Raw genomic sequence first — 16063 nt, 5'->3', positions numbered from 1 at the left:
ATTGTGAACCTATCTAAGAACAATTCTACGATAAAAGATTTTCGATGTTATTTAAATTGTTTTTGTTATTAAGGAATTACGAGAGGTGTATCGTTTTTTGACCCATAGTCACCCCCACTGACGGTATTGATGCAGTTTGTTTCAAAATCGTGTGCTCTTTCAGAAAAGCCTGTAACATCCGGTACTTTGTTTAAGACATCAGGAAGAAATCATTTTTTTTTTCGTGAAAACTAAACACGTAGCCTTTTGTGTGGGACAAACTTGTCTTGCGTTTTCTCAGCTTGCTGTTTTTGCATGTGGGACATTTATGCGATTAGGGCAGTACAGTATAGCAAAAAAATCGACGAAAAAATCATTTCGTCAATACTTAAATGCAAAATTGCAAAACAACTGGAAGGTGTAAAATGCATTTTAAAACAATTTTTTCATTCAAATGTCAATACCATGGCTTGTGATCTCAATTTTCTTTTTTTTATTTTTATTTTTTCAAGTTTCACCTAAGTGTTGACTCTATATTATTTAGCAGCGGAGCGTTTTGATTTGCTACTTGACGGTGAAAACTAAAGCAAATATGATAACGCACTGGTAAAGTAACGATATTTTCACAGCAAATAATAAATAATGCTCTAGGCTCTCAGAGTGCTACCGACAAAACGGGAGAACGAAACTGTTTGCACTGATGTGGAAGTTTCTCCTGTGAATGTTTATTCGACGATATAATTTGACTTAATTGAGTGAAGGTGCATAAACCCTTTCTGGCCTGATTTATTCTCCGAAATTTACTTACGAAAGATTGTTGTGAGGACTTGATTTTTGGGTCATACATGACTTCAAATCAGGCCTAAAAGGAAATGTTTTTTTGATGATTGAGTGTTTAGGATTGATAACATTGAACAATTTAAACCATTGACAAATTTCTGTGACAACAAAAAAAATCTTTATTTTTCAACAGTTTAAAAATTTAAACCAACAATATTGTGCTAAATTGCTTCCATTTCCCCCATTGCAGGACAGAACGGTACACACGTGGGGCCTAACGAGGGCTCACAGCGGTCGGCAAACATCAGCGAGATTCTCCGGATGATACATCGATACAACGAGCTGCAGTCGGTCCTGAACGAGGACATCTTCGGTCCGTTACAAAATGATTCTGTGATAATAGTAGTGCAGGTGAGTACGATTACAGCTTTGCCCGGCAACGGCCACAGGAAATGACATCATTAATTTGCACCGGACAGCTGCTGCGTGGGTTCATCATTTGTCCCCGTCCCAGGACCATTAATTGTGGGGCCGCTACTCGTTGTCTGGCCATCAGCGAGCGGCGGTATCCGTATTGATCGGTGATACAACGGTAGCAGCGGTAGCAACTACACGTTGAAGCCTGCGGGCTCAGTTCCGTTGGTAAAATTTCACCAGTCTTGTACGGTTCCCGTGATGCCGTGCCAAAATGCGCCATCTGGCCACCAACCGGGGGCAATAGACACTCGCTGTCGCTGCTACTGCAGTAGTCCAAATCCAGCAGCAGTTGGGTGATTTTGTTCCGAACTAGTGAACCGACACGGATGTTTGTGCCCGTCGGAGGTCGTTCCGACGAAAGCAGCGCCCAGTGGTTAGCGTAGTTCACAGTTGAGCGTAGATGTTGGTTGAAATCCTCCGGGCAGAAAACCTGGTGCCAAACAGCGAAACGGGCAGTCTCGTTTGGCAAGAAGGACTAGGGCGAAAACGTTTTAAACGATGATTTAATTTTGAAAAATGACTGTACGAGACGGGGGAAGAAAATATTTGCTGTACGGGAAAATCTATACAAATTTTTATTCAAACAAAATCAGGATTCATGCGAGCTACCTACTTAAAATAATAAAATCAGTGCAAAACTCAACCAAAGTTTGAAGGGCAATGAATGAAACACATAGGCAAACACAGGCAACACATGCACACAAAAACTCACAATGACGGTGGACCAGAATTTCCGCCGCGAAGCGACCGGCAGCAGCAACTTCCGGAGCACGATTTCGCACAGTGTGAACAGAGTTTCCGGTGTAGCCCACACACGGCCCTTCCTGTAGGGAAAAGTTTAGTGTTCACTCAGGTGTACCGTTCAAGTTCAAGGAACAAAACTAAACATGAACTAAATATATTACATAAACACAGGAAAACAAAAACGTTCCATTTTCAAAACAATAAAAAAAAATTGTGTCATGAGCCTTATTTTGAATCATTTTCAATAGACTTCCAGTTCTTGTAGGATGCATTCCAATTTAAAATCCACAAGGTCAACCATCCAAATCCACACACACACACACTCCGAATCAGTTCACCGTGCTGTGAAATCCAGTTTTCATCAAAAATTAATATTGGAACATAAATCGAAAAACTTTTCTCGCTTCACTGTTCTGGGACAGGGAACGCTAAAATCATAGATTCAAGGTGGTTCGCAAGGTTGCCACCACCCAGCGGCTTGCCGGCGGTGGTAAGCTTTTCTAGTGATGTTTGCAACTTTTTGAAACTTATTACAGCAGAATTCGCCGTGGACTGTGAAAAAATAACAAAGAAAATTTACATTGTGGTTCTGGGTGATTTTGTGGCCTTTTACGCTATAAGTTGTAAAACTTTCGAGCCATGTTATTGGTGGAATAATCATAGGTTGATAGTTTAGATTTCATGTATTTATCGCTGTTATCACATAACAGTTTCGATCTTAAATTTTAGTAATTATTTTATAAATAATGTTAAACGATTTTCTTCAAGTTCGTATACATTTTTTTTTCTTTGATTGTATGTTTTAATCTTTCACCACTAAGTCGTTCAAAGCCTAGCTTTGAACACACTTGGTAGAGTTGAGTAAATTCAAAAAGCGTTTTCTAACAAATGGCATAAAATAGCATTAGAGAAAATTTTCAGCAATACTTCCTCCAGATTATTCACACTCCAGAAACTCCTTGTAATCGTTTGGAACAACAATGGTTTTGCTCAGCACAAATTAAACAATTTGTTACAACATCAAATATCAATATTTATACGATTATTTCACACCAGCTTCCTCAAACTTTCCACTATCAACTCACTTTCGTCCCCGGTAAGCTTTCGATTTGGGTTTGAAATTCCCTGGCAGTTTAAACTGTATAACGTTCATTTTTTCACTGTCATTGAATATTTGAGGCAACCGATACTAGCTCGTTCCTTAATCACACTTTACGATTAGCAGCAGTTCAGACCAAATGGCTCAGTGGCCCGTTGACGAATGGCGAATAATTTTTCGCAACAGCTCGCTTTTTCCATGCTTTTTTTTATTATTCCCTCAGAAAAGGTTCGAGCCTTCCGCTGTTGCTTTTCCCAAACTACAGCTTTCATTTTTATTCGCCTATTTATAATTTGCTTAGGCCCGGTTTATGTTGTTGTTTTATCCGCGCTGTTCTACAACCGAAACGCCTACATTATACTGCTATTTATTGTGTAAGGTCGACAGGACCTATAGCAATGGGGTTGGAGGCGAGCCTAATAAATGAGACCGAGCTCGAATCGACTCTTTTTTCTTTCGATATCGTGTACAGTAAAGAACCCCATCGTCGACTTGATTTATTCGGCGAACATGAAGTACCGCGTGACTCCATTGAAAAAACGACAACATTATGGAGACGCATGGTACATTTTCTCCACAAAAATGATTTTTATGTTTGTGTAACAATGATAAGCAAATGTCAAGAAACGTGACAAGGTCAAATTTGATTAATTTTACTTGTCAACCGCGCTACAAAATAAAAAAAAAAACCTTTCGGCTTGACATGGAACAAAGACGAAATCAATTATGAGATTTTCGTTACGACAACAGTGGAAGGCCGGAGAAAGGAACCTTTCCTTTAACCAAACCTAAGCCGCTTGCAAATCTAAGCTCCAAGCTTTTTTTGCAGGTTAGATGAAAGCATATCTGGAACAATAAAATTAGCCCGACTCGGCAGTTTAACATAATTCCACGGGGCTTAGAAAATATGATATTTGGTTATAAAAATAACAGTATTAATAATGTTGCCCAATTTCGTCCAGACATATTTACGGTTGTGACCTTCGCAGAAGCTCGTGGCAGATTTATTAGATCGCATTATAGCAATGTTCCACAAATCGAATCAGCTTACCTGAATCAATAACTGTTGCTGATTGTTTCTTCCGTAACCTTTAACGTATGATGGTTTTGTTGTAGTGACTGAGGGGTTCGTTATTTCCATAATAAACGAACGTCACGCCCAATTAATATAATGGAATAGATTATTCACTTGCATATTATTAATTCATCAATCACCTAGCATTGTTGACGAATCTGTCAGCTGTAACGTGATATCAAATGATTCCAAACTTATTTTTTAATTGTAATAGACTGTGTTCTACCAACAAAGATATCAGTTTTATGTGTGCATCAGTTGTCGATAAGAATACACAGCATAATTCTGCTGCGCGACTACACGATGCAGTCGAATGAAAAAAATATCGAAAACTAAACCTGCTATCCTCGAATCCCATTGACCGAGTTCTTGAAAAGGCGGGCCCGGCCTGTTTCGGTAACCAACATTTCACTCACTTAATTGGTGTCGGCTTTTTAGTTTTCGTTGGAAAACAAACCATTTCTAGGCTTTTGTTTCACTGCGTTGCTATTAACAGAAAATAAACAGTTCTGGAGTTTTTTTCTAAAGGTACCCCTGACTCAAGGCGGTTTCAAAAACATCCAAAAAGCAAAAACTGGAAATTTGGTTTATTGGACCTTTTCAAGAAAAACCATCAATTTGGTGCAGTACTCTTTTTAAGGCATTTGATTCATTAATAGTTTATTATCCTCAAATTCTCGCTAATATTGTAGTAACGCGTGTTAAAGAAGTTTTTTCAAAAGTTAGCAATTAAAATAATGAAATAAATTTCATTTGAACTGAGTATTTTAAGCATTCTGAAAACATTTTCTAAGCTAAACTTTATTAAAACCACTAAATAAACACAATACAATGGATAGCACTTGACTTTGGAAACAATACACTAGCTGAACAAACTGCATCTTGCCTGCCTCTCAGAATCACTAAAAGAGCACCCAACACTTGTGTGAGCTTTCTTCACTAGTACACCGACATGGATGGTCAGATATCAATATTTGATATCAGCCCCACATTTCAGCATCGTTGCACAATGGTTTAAATTTTAAACGTTTTGGTCATCGGTGAAAAATCCGTTTGAAGCAAATAGTTTTTTTTTTGTATAATTAAAAAACCTCATCATTATTATTTTTCCTTGCAGAGATTTCTGAAAAATGTTTGTTATTGATTATTTATTTCAGGCCAACCTTCGAGATCATTCGCTTCTCCTCTGAAAAATGGCACAATCAATCTTTTTGAAGTAGACCGATACTTGCTTGTTGCGTTTTCATTCTAAATTTCAAACATCATCACCATTGTTGCCCGTTATTCCGTAAAATTTTGTATCGAAGGGTGTGCTTCATGAAAGATAGAAGAACAGCGCACAGTCCTGTTATCAGATTCTATTATGTTCATGAACTTTAGCTTCTCACTCGGCAACCTTTGACAGGTTGGTGATAAAGCCGTTGGCTTTATCGCTAGGATGACAAAAAAGACAATGATAGTCCTTGTTTGTCCCATCTGCAATTTTTTCCTTGATCTTTTATTAAAGGAGATGTTTGATGGAATTTGTTGATTAATGCGAAATTTTATAAAGATAAATTACTGTAATATTGGAAGCCGAACAATGAGCTTTTTTCGTGAAGCTAGGAAACTCAATTGAAAATGCAGCATCCATGTTGACATCATGACGAGAGGAGGTGCTAGCTATGTTTCACTTAATCACTTCCCATTAGCTTTATTTGCCCTTGTTCAGTCTGGCATAATGGCAAACCCAACCATCCTATATCAATCCCAATCAATTATGTACAGGCCGGCCGGAGTAAATGAATAATTTAACCCCAAAGGGACACAAAAAGTCCCAGGCCCAGGCCCAATCGGTCGAGTCCTTTCTCCGAGGTCCAGTTCGAGGGCATGATTATGGAATCTGTAATCAAACTGACAGCGAGATGAAAAGGATATCCCATGCTTCATAGCCAGAGCCATTTTTGTGATGATTTTCGTTTAGTCTGATTGAGATCGGAATTTAATCGATTGTAGTTGATTAAAAGCTAGATTTTTTATTCATGTTAATTGAACTTTCACGAATACCAGTTTGATAAGAGATATTTTTCTGTTTTTTTTTATCCTCTTGAGTGCACATAAACTAATTTCGCTCACAAAGTACTGTTTGCGTTTTTAATGGTGCGAATCACAACTTTGTATGCATTTTATATTGCTCTGCTATGGTAAACAGCTTCCCAAAGGGCCAGCAGCATATGTTTGAAAGCACCCATAAAACTTTTATGCCCTGAGTAACACCAGCTGAAACTACTCGCTAGTGTAGGACTTTCTGGCGCTAGTGACCCATCGGCTTTATCCTTGTTTATGGTAGCAAGTCTTAGATTGTTACTCTGTTGAACATTTTATTAGAGCACCAAGCTATTCATATTTTTTTGCCATCATTTTATTACAAAAAAAAAACATTACTTAATCCATCTTTAAGTTGATGCATTCCGCATTTTATAAAGTAATTGTATCCATACAACTACACTCGACCTTCAAACAATCTATTAATTTTATTTTTGTTCTCAAAACTTTAGATAGGGTTGTCTCATCATAAAACTTTATCCCTCATTTAAATTAACCATTCAACAACAGGTCACATGTTAAGTCCTGGCACTTTTTTCATCAAGATATCTGAGCTCTGACTTACAAAAAGTACACAGATACCACTTGCTTTGAACTTTAGATAGGGTTGCTTCCTATATAGCTGAAGGAAATTTGCAAGCATGTTTTCTCCAAAGTCTTAGCAAATAAGTTTTTTGATCAGTGAATTAGATTAAATTAGGACCAAATCCTCAACCAGCCAAACATATGAGAATATTTGGAAAATATAAAGAATAATTTTCCATAGGGACTTTTCGGCGTGATTTTTTTTTTCATTCAAACCCGTACAAACGTTTTTCTGAGTCGATATTTATTCGTGAAGCACCTTGGGAGGCTTGTGAGCGTGAATTTGTATAGCCTTTTTTCATTGGGAATAGCAAACATGTGAGATTCAAGCCATTTTCCGACAGATTACCATTTTCCTAGCTTCTCGAGGGACAAAAACTTAACTCATTCTTTGAACAAACGAAGAATCTCCCCTTCCTGGTGATACAATATTAATTTCCGCATTGTCTTTTCCCTTTTATCTCCAGGTACACAAAAGGATAACCTATTTACGACATTTAATTGTTAGCTTGGCGCAAGCAAAAGACATTTCCCGGACGTTGCTGGTCTTTTCGCATGACCATTTTGACGACGACATCAACGACTTAGTGCAGAGTATAGACTTTTGTAAGGTTATGCAGGTATGATCCGGTGTGTGCACGAAAGAGTTGAATTTGATGATTTAATTACGTTTTCTCTTTTTCTTTTTTTGCCTCAGATTTTTTATCCTTTCTCAATACAAACTCATCCAAGCGAGTTTCCTGGAGCAGATCCCGGAGATTGCCCGAGGGACATCAAAAAAGAACAGTGAGTACATCACTTTTGATTCGGTTGGGGTCAAGCAATTGCCACACCTACGATTTATCTCCTACTGACTTATTGTCTGCTTGTGATCTGAGGCTATCGATTGGTTTTATGTTAGTCATGGATTCCGTAGAAATCTCGCAGAACTTGTACGACGGAAAGCGAATTAAACTTCCAATGTTCGATTCATTTGCTACGGTTCTTGTGTGAAAACCAAAGAAGTGGCACAGCAATTTCGCCTTGGCTAAAAGTTTTCTCTCTTCTGTGCTCTTTTCTATGCTGATTTCCGGCATCTGCCAAAAGAAAAACTTTAAACCCCACTGTTGACCGAATCTCACGAGGGATAAACTAGCTTTTATGGCATTATTCTGATTATTTAGCAGACTTTCCTCTTTTTAACCCCTGAGCTTATCCAGGTCGTCGATGTTGTGTCTTATTGTCACACTCAAAATTTTGGCATTTTGGGAAAAATGCTATTTGGTGATGTTTGTATAATAAGTGGTAACATTTCACAGTTAATTTTGAAAAGTAACGTTTTCACTCAATTTCAACCAAAAATTAAGTTGAAATTTGAAATTTACCAAGATAACATGTCTGCTACCAGAAGAGCAGAATAAAAGAAATTCTTTTTTATAGGTCAGACAGACTGGGTTCTTGGCCTAACCCAGCCATGCTATACATAATTTAAGTACAGGGGAGAGCACTTAAATGTATTTGGTTTTTAATCGATTCCTAACAACTTCAATCATTTCCTTCTATGCTACTAGCTTCACTATTCAGACGTCGGTCACGCTTGTAGCGCTGAAAAAAATCCTTGACATATAACAAATCGATGGTCTCGCGGTGGTTGCAGCCGTTGAATAAATCAACCGTTCTCCGGTCCCTTGAGCTGATTGATTGGGTTGCTAATTGATTTGCGTTTAAATTTTTCATTTATGGCTGAAGGTTACACCTGTGCGAAGGTCTCTATTGAGAATTGACTTTATGTTTAATTCTTACACATTTTCAGAGCACTGTTACGAAAATGTAACAACGCTTTACATCCGGATCTGTATGGTCACTACCGGGAAGCGAAATTTACCCAAACCAAGCACCACTGGTGGTGGAAGGCAAATCGAGTCTTTGATCAGCTAGAAGTTACCAAATATCACACGGGTAAATTCTTTCATTTGACCTATAAATATAATTCACTTAATAACAAGGTGTCATTTTCAGGTCTGGTGGTTTTCCTTGAGGAAGACCACTACGTTGCGGAGGACTTCCTCTACATCCTAGAACTGATGCAGCAAAAATCAAACGAATTGTGTCAAAAATGCAACATTCTATCATTGGGAACATATCTCAAGACTTTTAACTACTACACATACAACAAAAAGGTAAGCATACATTTATGTCCCAATAAAAATATTCTTTCTGACGACAAAAAAAACGAAAAAGAAAAATGGCTTCACCAATTATTATTTTTGTTGATCACTCTGGAAGAATAATCATTTTTGACACCTGTCCAAATGAGCAAATTAGCGTGTTTCGTTCCCAGCAGTCGTACAAAAAAGAGTGCAAAGTTAGTGATCGTGTGTGCTGTTTTGTTCACAGTAGAATTTAAATCCGGGTCCCGATTAAGATAGCAGCAGATCAACCATCAGACCACTAGACACACACGGGCGCTTCAAGAACAAAAGTTTCACATTGCGATTTTTGTAGCTCCGAAGGTACAACACTATACAAAAGTTTGATTTTAAAATTCGAATTGAAAAATGTGATTACTCTTTTTCCAAATCAAGTATTAATGTTTGCATTGATTCAACAACTTAATTCAAGTTAACTGAATAACATACCTATTTCATATACAGAATTTTATGAAGAAAAGATCAGATAAGTCGTACTTCGATTCATGATAAGTCGAAGATTTATCAAACAAGGTTCACCGAGTTGGATAAATACGAAGAGTGCTGAAAGAATCAAGTTTTGCAACGAGTTCCATACAACATTTTTTGCAATTCCGAAAAAAACCCATTGAGTGAAATTTTAAGTCAAATTTTCATGTATTTTGTCAATAAATCGTTTAATTTAAAAAAAAATGAAAAGTGTTACTTTTCGAAACAAGTGCTGAAAAGTTCAACTTCTAAGCACCCATTTCAGTGCTGAAAAGTAGAACTTTTCAGCATTTATTTTGAAAAGTACAGTACATGGTACAGGAAACTAGGCTATTTCGTCGTTCAAGAATGACAGGAAAAGTAAGTAGTTTCACGACAGAATTGCAAAAAAAGGTTTTTTCAGCACGAATCTTGCATTCTTTACCGAGTTGGATTAATATTGCTTATTGCGAGATAAAATCACGTTTCTCCATCGCTGTGAGTGACAGGAGATAATTGCCGCCTAACTGCCGCAGTGTAAAAATCAGCAAGTTGAACTGAAATTCTGCGTTGATTTGGCTGTCAACTTGGTTTGTTTTGAATATTTTCCAAAAAGTCAGCTGAAAACTCAAGGCAACCTTTGACAACAGCCAAAAATTTGTTCTGCGGTTGTCATGCGGCTGTCATGCGACCATTATCTTGCGGTCGTATCACCGCGCGTGAACTCTAATTATTAACGCCCGCAGTAATATCACGAACGATGAAAAATGTATGTTTTTCAGTGAAACGTTTCCCCCGCTTGAATGTTATTTGCAGTTAAGATAAGTATCAAATTCCAAAACGTTACTAGTTTATGCAACAAGGTGCAAAAAGAAGATTTTTTCAACAAGAGTCGTGAATAAACACGAAGAGTGCGGAAAAACGAACTTGGCACCGAAATCCTAGCAAACTATATATTCGACGTCTGTAAATTTATTGAAATTTCCCGAACTCTTTTTTTAAGCAGACAATTTTGTTGGTCGAAAATGACAGTACAAGTACTTCAAAATTGCTAAAAAAACATTGTGAAATTGGAAAAATCCCCTTTAAAATGTCAATGTCGGTGAGCCCCAGAGAGCTCCTGTTGCACCCTTATTAGCTCATGTTTAGGATTCGGATAAAAGAACCAGTCCTTGCATTTTAGCAAAAGTTTTGTTGTAAAACGAAGTGTCGGCCACTATTGCTAGTACCAACCACTAGTGTCTTCCTTCTTAACTACAAGGACTTCGCCGCCCTGGGCTCCTAAGTGTTTTAGTACGGCACGGAGCGATCCGGCGCCGTCACCAATTACACAAAGAATTTTAGAGCGCCCGCCGCGGGATTCGAACCAGCACCTCTAGATTGAGAGTCCAGTGCGCGGTCCGATTGATCCACACGGGCGGGAAAGTTTTGTTGTATCACCCTAATAAATACAAAATACATTGCAACACTAATATTCCACGTACTTGGGAGCTTCTACCTTCCCTTACCTTATGTTACACATGGGATAGTCACTTTTTCAATTTTTGTTAATTTATGTAAATTAAAATTGTTAAATCAATAAGTTTGAATAAATGTTGTACCTTCGTCAGATGTTTAACACACAATTTTGCCTTACCACGCTGCTCAACATCACATGATCACCTTTTTCGCACATATGGAGACAACTTTTGTACAAAACTTCCCTATCATCAACAAAAAATAATCCACCAAAATTGAACTACATATCCGTGTACTAAAATGTGATTTGTCTTTCACGTGTTTTGTTTCGTTTCATCGATTAAAAATTACTCACATCTAACGAACAATCAAAATCATTACCATTTATTTAACTATTACAACAAACTGTGTGCTTCCAACAATTCGCTCATCTCGCTCATCAATGACCTAAAAAACGCAAAAAAAATACAGCACGCGTCCAGCTACAACGGAGGCAAACCATTCGGCTATCAGGGAAAAGCAATGCTGTCGTCCCCCGGGCAGACAGCTACCGCTGGCCTCAGTTCGTCTAATCATCTTCATCAACAACTGTACTATCACAAAAATCATCACGAGTCGTACCCATCATTTGTGGACGTTAGTTCCCTACTCCTGGGCGGTGGGGCTGGCCATCGAGACGCTGACCTCAGCTTCACCAGCTATTACCACAATCGTTACATGCCTCGACCGGGTCAAAAAGAGTCCCCCTTTTCCTCTAAAAATCCTTACTCAGCAAATGCACTGCCAGGCATTGCTTCTCCCCTTTTTGCCAACGATCCACTCAATGATAATTATGCTAAAAATCGTCCGCTAACGGCCTATTTGAATTTAAACAACGACGAACGCGACCCCCTGCAGCAACAGCAACAACAGAAACAACTCCAACAACAACAGCAGCTTCAACAACAGCAACTTCAACAGCATGCGAGTGGTAATACTGGTGGAAGTTCCGGTGGCCAATTCACCACCGAAAAGTACGCGTCCCAGTCTCAGTGGGGTTACCAAGTGTTGCCGACACTGTACTCAATCTACCAGAAGGTACTTGTGCAACGCCGTGTGCCTGCCACAGTTCGCTATCGATACCCTAGCACAGACAAACAGATATACCATCATCGAGTATGACTTTGAAAACTGAAACGTAACATCAATCAGTGTACAATATGCATCCAGCCATGTACTCATCATTAGTAGTCATTTGAGCATTAATCGTGAACGATTGAGCAACTTTATCGGAGAACGGAAACTGATTCGAGTTTGTTAAAAAAAAAGGCATTTTCCCTTCTATCCCTCACTTTTTATTTCCATTCGAAAAATTCTACATCAAATATTAATTACGATCGGATATTATTTTTGATTTTTTTTTTGTGAAGATTATTTTTAACTTCAATAACATAATTTTTCATCGCGAAAAAAAGTTTTTTACTAGGCATTTATTACAGGTTTTTTTTAACTCTATCGTAAAATAGTAACTGTGTTTTCAGTTGTAGTTTAATGAACAAATACACCCGTTATTGCAGTTGTAAATTGACCACATCACGATTAAAGTCACCTTACCTCAACTAACAACAACAACTTCCGGCCTGGTGCTCAAAAACGATCTGATGCTATTTCTGTTTGTCTTTGCTGCTGCTGTTTTCGCCACTTCTACTGACACTTCTTCTCCTAATGCAGTTATTTTGTTACTATTTGTTAATGTATTTGCAACTTGTTTGCTTGTCTCAATTGTGTATCACTAAAACTATTATCTGCGTTGCTATTCATAATGATGTTGCTCATTGTGTTTATTTTGTTTTCGTTTAAACTGTAAATCACTCGTTAGCTGCTGTGTATAGATCACGTCAAGATCAAGTAGAGCCCCAAAAGCTGATATTGAAGTATCTATATGTAACAAAACTAGACAATAGACAGTGTAATTTTTTACAAATAATAATTCCAAAAAACAAACGCTTCAGCAGATATTTTTGGAAAAAATAATACTCAACAATAATACTCAATACACGAGCCACTTATCAGATTTTGTTGTTGGTTCCATTCTGATTTATTTTAATAATTTATTTATCCATAGGAGCCTCAACATTTGTACTTATCGTGACCTAAAACTTTAAGCTCTTCTATTCAAAATCGTTAAAGACAGACATAACTCAGCACTCCCAATGTTGCACGTGATTTTATTATGAAAATTAATAACCCAAAATACTGTCAACCAATCCATTTAGATTTCGCAGATTTTTATTTCATGATTTTGAGAGGTAGACTTAGACTAACCATTCTACAGTGTGTCATTGTTCGTGTTTGCCGTGTATCTTTTGCATCCACATCCTCATATTTAGGACGCTAGCATTAGTTGGTCTTCATAACATTATGATCCCAAACATCCTCCTTGTCCCACCCTTGTCTATGAGCTCGACCGTTTGAAAGCGTGATTTAAGTTACAGTTGATTTTTTAAATATTTGGTTTTTTTTATTTTCTGTTCGAATGCGCGTGTTACATAAATGTGTTATTTCATTTGGTAATACACCGTTGGCCAAACTAATTTAAGTTCGTAGGTTGACTAGTGAATGTATTTTTAATAACCTTTGTCAAAATAAACCCAAATTTCTATCTCATTAACGCTGTTTTCCTTGCTACCGTGCACTTCCAAACAGGTCGAAGTTACACCTTGGGTCAGCAGCAAGCACAACATGGGCATGGCCTTCAATCGGACCACGTGGCACGACATAACGCGTTGCGCAAGACATTTTTGCGAGTACGACGATTACAACTGGGACTGGTCGCTGCAGCACGTGTCGCAGCAATGTCTGAGGCAAAAGCTGCACGTGATGGTTGTCAAAGGTCCTCGGGTCTTCCATATTGGCGAATGGTAAGCAAACGAACCACGTTTTATAATGCTGCTCGTTACTAAACTGATTCCATTTGTCAACAACCTTTCAGTGGCGTCCATCACAAGAAAAGCAACTGCGAATCGAACCAAGTAATATCCAAGGTGCAACAAGTGCTGAGGGTAGCCCGAAGATCCCACCAGTTGTACCCAAAGTCCATCTCTCTGATGGTAGCCAGTGTCATCAAAAAGACAAAACTGCGCAAAGGAAACGGCGGCTGGGGCGATCAGCGGGATCACCAGCTTTGCTTCAACATTACCCTGATTGGACGGTAATCCGCACCGGATGCTCCGTACTCGGTACGAGTTGAGTTACGAGACTGACTTGGGAGACTCGCATTTGATGTTCTTTGGAAACTGAAGCAGTGAAAGCAGAAGAAACACTCTGACACGACACGTCCTATTTTTAATTTAGCAAAACATAAAAACAGGCACTGAGTAAAAGAACACAAAACGAAGAGTACACACAAGTGATGAAGACATTATAATTTTGTAAGAAACTCAACAACAATAATGCAGTCAAAGTACACACCACTTAGCGGAGCCTAGCACAGTCAGATTAATGTTTGGTGTACCAACGGAGGTAGTTTTAAGGTAATTGTGTATGTTCCAAGCGTGACCCCGCGATAAGAGTTGATGTGTAGGAGGTTAAAAGAGATTGATGTTTATCAAAATGCAAAAAGGAGCCATTTTCATTTATTTTGCAACTATACTTGCGTCAGATGGTTAAAACATTGTCAGAAAAAAAAGTTCTATAGGTGAAGTAGGTTCATTCAACACTCACAATTCATAAAACAAGTTTTAAAAGAATATTGGCTCCGAAAAATGCAAAGAAAATCCCTCCCAAAATAGAACCACCTTTGTTCAAGGTTAATGAAATGACATTTAATATACTTTACCCATACTTGAAATGAAATACTTTTAAAGGTTTTTTTTTCTAATTTCCAATCTTTAATTTTTTTAACGCATTGATATATGAAGTTTTTTTTAAATATTTTATGCAGTTTTTGAACTTAATTTTGTGTTTTTAGATTTATCATATTCAGTGTCATTTCATAATGTCTTGAAAATAACAATTTCCTCTGTCGTTATACAGCGAAATGATGAATACGCCATTGTGACCTTATTCTGAGATTCGTCATGTATTCCGATCATAATTTTTTTTACAGCAGGCGTGGTGTGGCTTTGCCTTGGGTAAATGGATCGCTACATCACCATCTTGATTCTGCCAATCCTTTGTAAGTCAGTATAGTTTCACACTTCAACGAAAATTTCGTGATCAATCCTCTTTCAGAATCTGGCATAACATCAAAAACCAGAAAACGGCGTATACGTCATTCCATCGTAAAATGGCAGTAAACATGTAGCTAGAAAATATCATGAAATGTGAAAGGAGAGCGGTGCGATAGAAACCTCTATAGAGCATAAGTAGACCTGCAAGTGAAAGAAACCAAATAAAAACAAGTTACCATAGTCCACAGATGTAAACAATAGCAAAAACAATAAAACGAAAACTAAACTAAATTTGTATCAAAACAGTCAACGGCATGAACATGAACACATTTAAGAGACGCACATTATACTAGGCAATATCCAGTTTCTCTAAAACCAGGAGGAAGTTGAATGAAAAATGAAGACAACATGAGATCGACTGATCACACGTAGATCAACTTGGAAGTCAAATGCATTCACAATTTGTAGTGCTACATCAAATTGTTCTCTTCTTCCTCAATCTGTTTTCTGTTGTAAGTTCAGTGCTAAATTAAATATTTATCTAATTACTTTCATCTAGTCACCATTCATTGTTGGGCGCAAACCAGGATGTTGCATTTGTTGCAAAGGCCGTATTATTATGTTGTTATCTGTTATTTTTTGTTTACTCAATGCTTATGTTGGTTTCCATTAAAACAAATTTTGTGTTACATTGCAGCTTTTGAAAATCGAATGTTATGTTTGTTTAGCACATACTAAAATAGTCGGCTGTAAAATCATTCACGTAGTGCTGCGTGAGTTATTAATTGTAAATAAACTTTACGAATCGAACTATTCAATCATGTATGAAAATGATACTTTTCATTAATGTTCAAACTAAAAAATATCCGAAACTTCAATATCCCAATACAAGCAAACAACCTTTGCTTACGAATATTCTTTTAAATAAATCTCTGGGTTATCATCGTCATTTTTTTACCGGATTTGATATCTTTTTAGAATTTTTATTATCTCT

General features: G+C 37.6%; 2 protein-coding genes across 3 annotated transcripts; one reads left to right on the top strand and one right to left on the bottom strand.

Annotated features, from left to right (window-relative positions):
- The first annotated feature begins 979 nt into the window (after positions 1-979).
- LOC120426177 (alpha-1,6-mannosyl-glycoprotein 2-beta-N-acetylglucosaminyltransferase) lies at positions 980-15900 on the top strand. Of its 2 annotated transcripts, XM_039590893.2 has the most exons (8): positions 980-1170; positions 7292-7444; positions 7522-7610; positions 8617-8762; positions 8823-8983; positions 11816-11995; positions 13604-13818; positions 13890-15900. In XM_039590893.2, exons 1-8 carry the CDS (start codon positions 1081-1083, stop codon positions 14110-14112), a joined length of 1257 nt encoding a protein of 418 aa, XP_039446827.2. In that variant the 5' UTR covers positions 980-1080; the 3' UTR covers positions 14113-15900. The 2 variants fall into 2 exon arrangements, with proteins under 2 accessions (XP_039446827.2, XP_052566997.1); XM_052711037.1 differs by lacking the exon at positions 11816-11995 and having other exon boundaries at positions 981-1170.
- Positions 1177-3621, bottom strand: LOC120426179 (uncharacterized). Its single transcript, XM_039590894.2, has 3 exons — positions 3066-3621; positions 1949-2060; positions 1177-1711 (listed from the first exon to the last, which is right to left on the bottom strand). The coding sequence occupies exons 1-3, from the start codon at positions 3131-3133 to the stop codon at positions 1181-1183; spliced, it is 711 nt and encodes a 236-aa protein (XP_039446828.1). The 5' UTR covers positions 3134-3621; the 3' UTR covers positions 1177-1180.
- Positions 15901-16063: the final 163 nt, after the last annotated feature.

The sequence above is a fragment of the Culex pipiens genome, chromosome 1 (genome assembly GCF_016801865.2).
Source record: "Culex pipiens pallens isolate TS chromosome 1, TS_CPP_V2, whole genome shotgun sequence".
Lineage (NCBI taxonomy): Eukaryota > Metazoa > Arthropoda > Insecta > Diptera > Culicidae > Culex > Culex pipiens.
The sequence above is the reverse complement of the archived record's forward strand: the minus strand, read 5'-3'. Positions and strand labels throughout refer to the sequence as shown.

What these genes read in the sequence shown, in the direction of transcription:
- LOC120426179 (XM_039590894.2), bottom strand. Translation starts at nt 3,133, where the DNA reads ATGAACGTTATACAGTTTAAACTGCCAGGGAATTTCAAACCCAAATCG. An exon ending in AAAGCTTACCGGGGACGAAA is followed by an intron (nt 2,061 to 3,065) that starts GTGAGTTGATAG and finishes TTTTCCCTACAG; the next exon opens with GAAGGGCCGTGTGTGGGCTA. An exon ending in AATTCTGGTCCACCGTCATT is followed by an intron (nt 1,712 to 1,948) that starts GTGAGTTTTTGT and finishes TTTTCGCCCTAG; the next exon opens with TCCTTCTTGCCAAACGAGAC.
- LOC120426177 (XM_039590893.2), top strand. Translation starts at nt 1,081, where the DNA reads ATGATACATCGATACAACGAGCTGCAGTCGGTCCTGAACGAGGACATC. An exon ending in ACTACACATACAACAAAAAG is followed by an intron (nt 8,984 to 11,815) that starts GTAAGCATACAT and finishes GACCCCCTGCAG; the next exon opens with CAACAGCAACAACAGAAACA. An exon ending in TGTACTCAATCTACCAGAAG is followed by an intron (nt 11,996 to 13,603) that starts GTACTTGTGCAA and finishes ACTTCCAAACAG; the next exon opens with GTCGAAGTTACACCTTGGGT.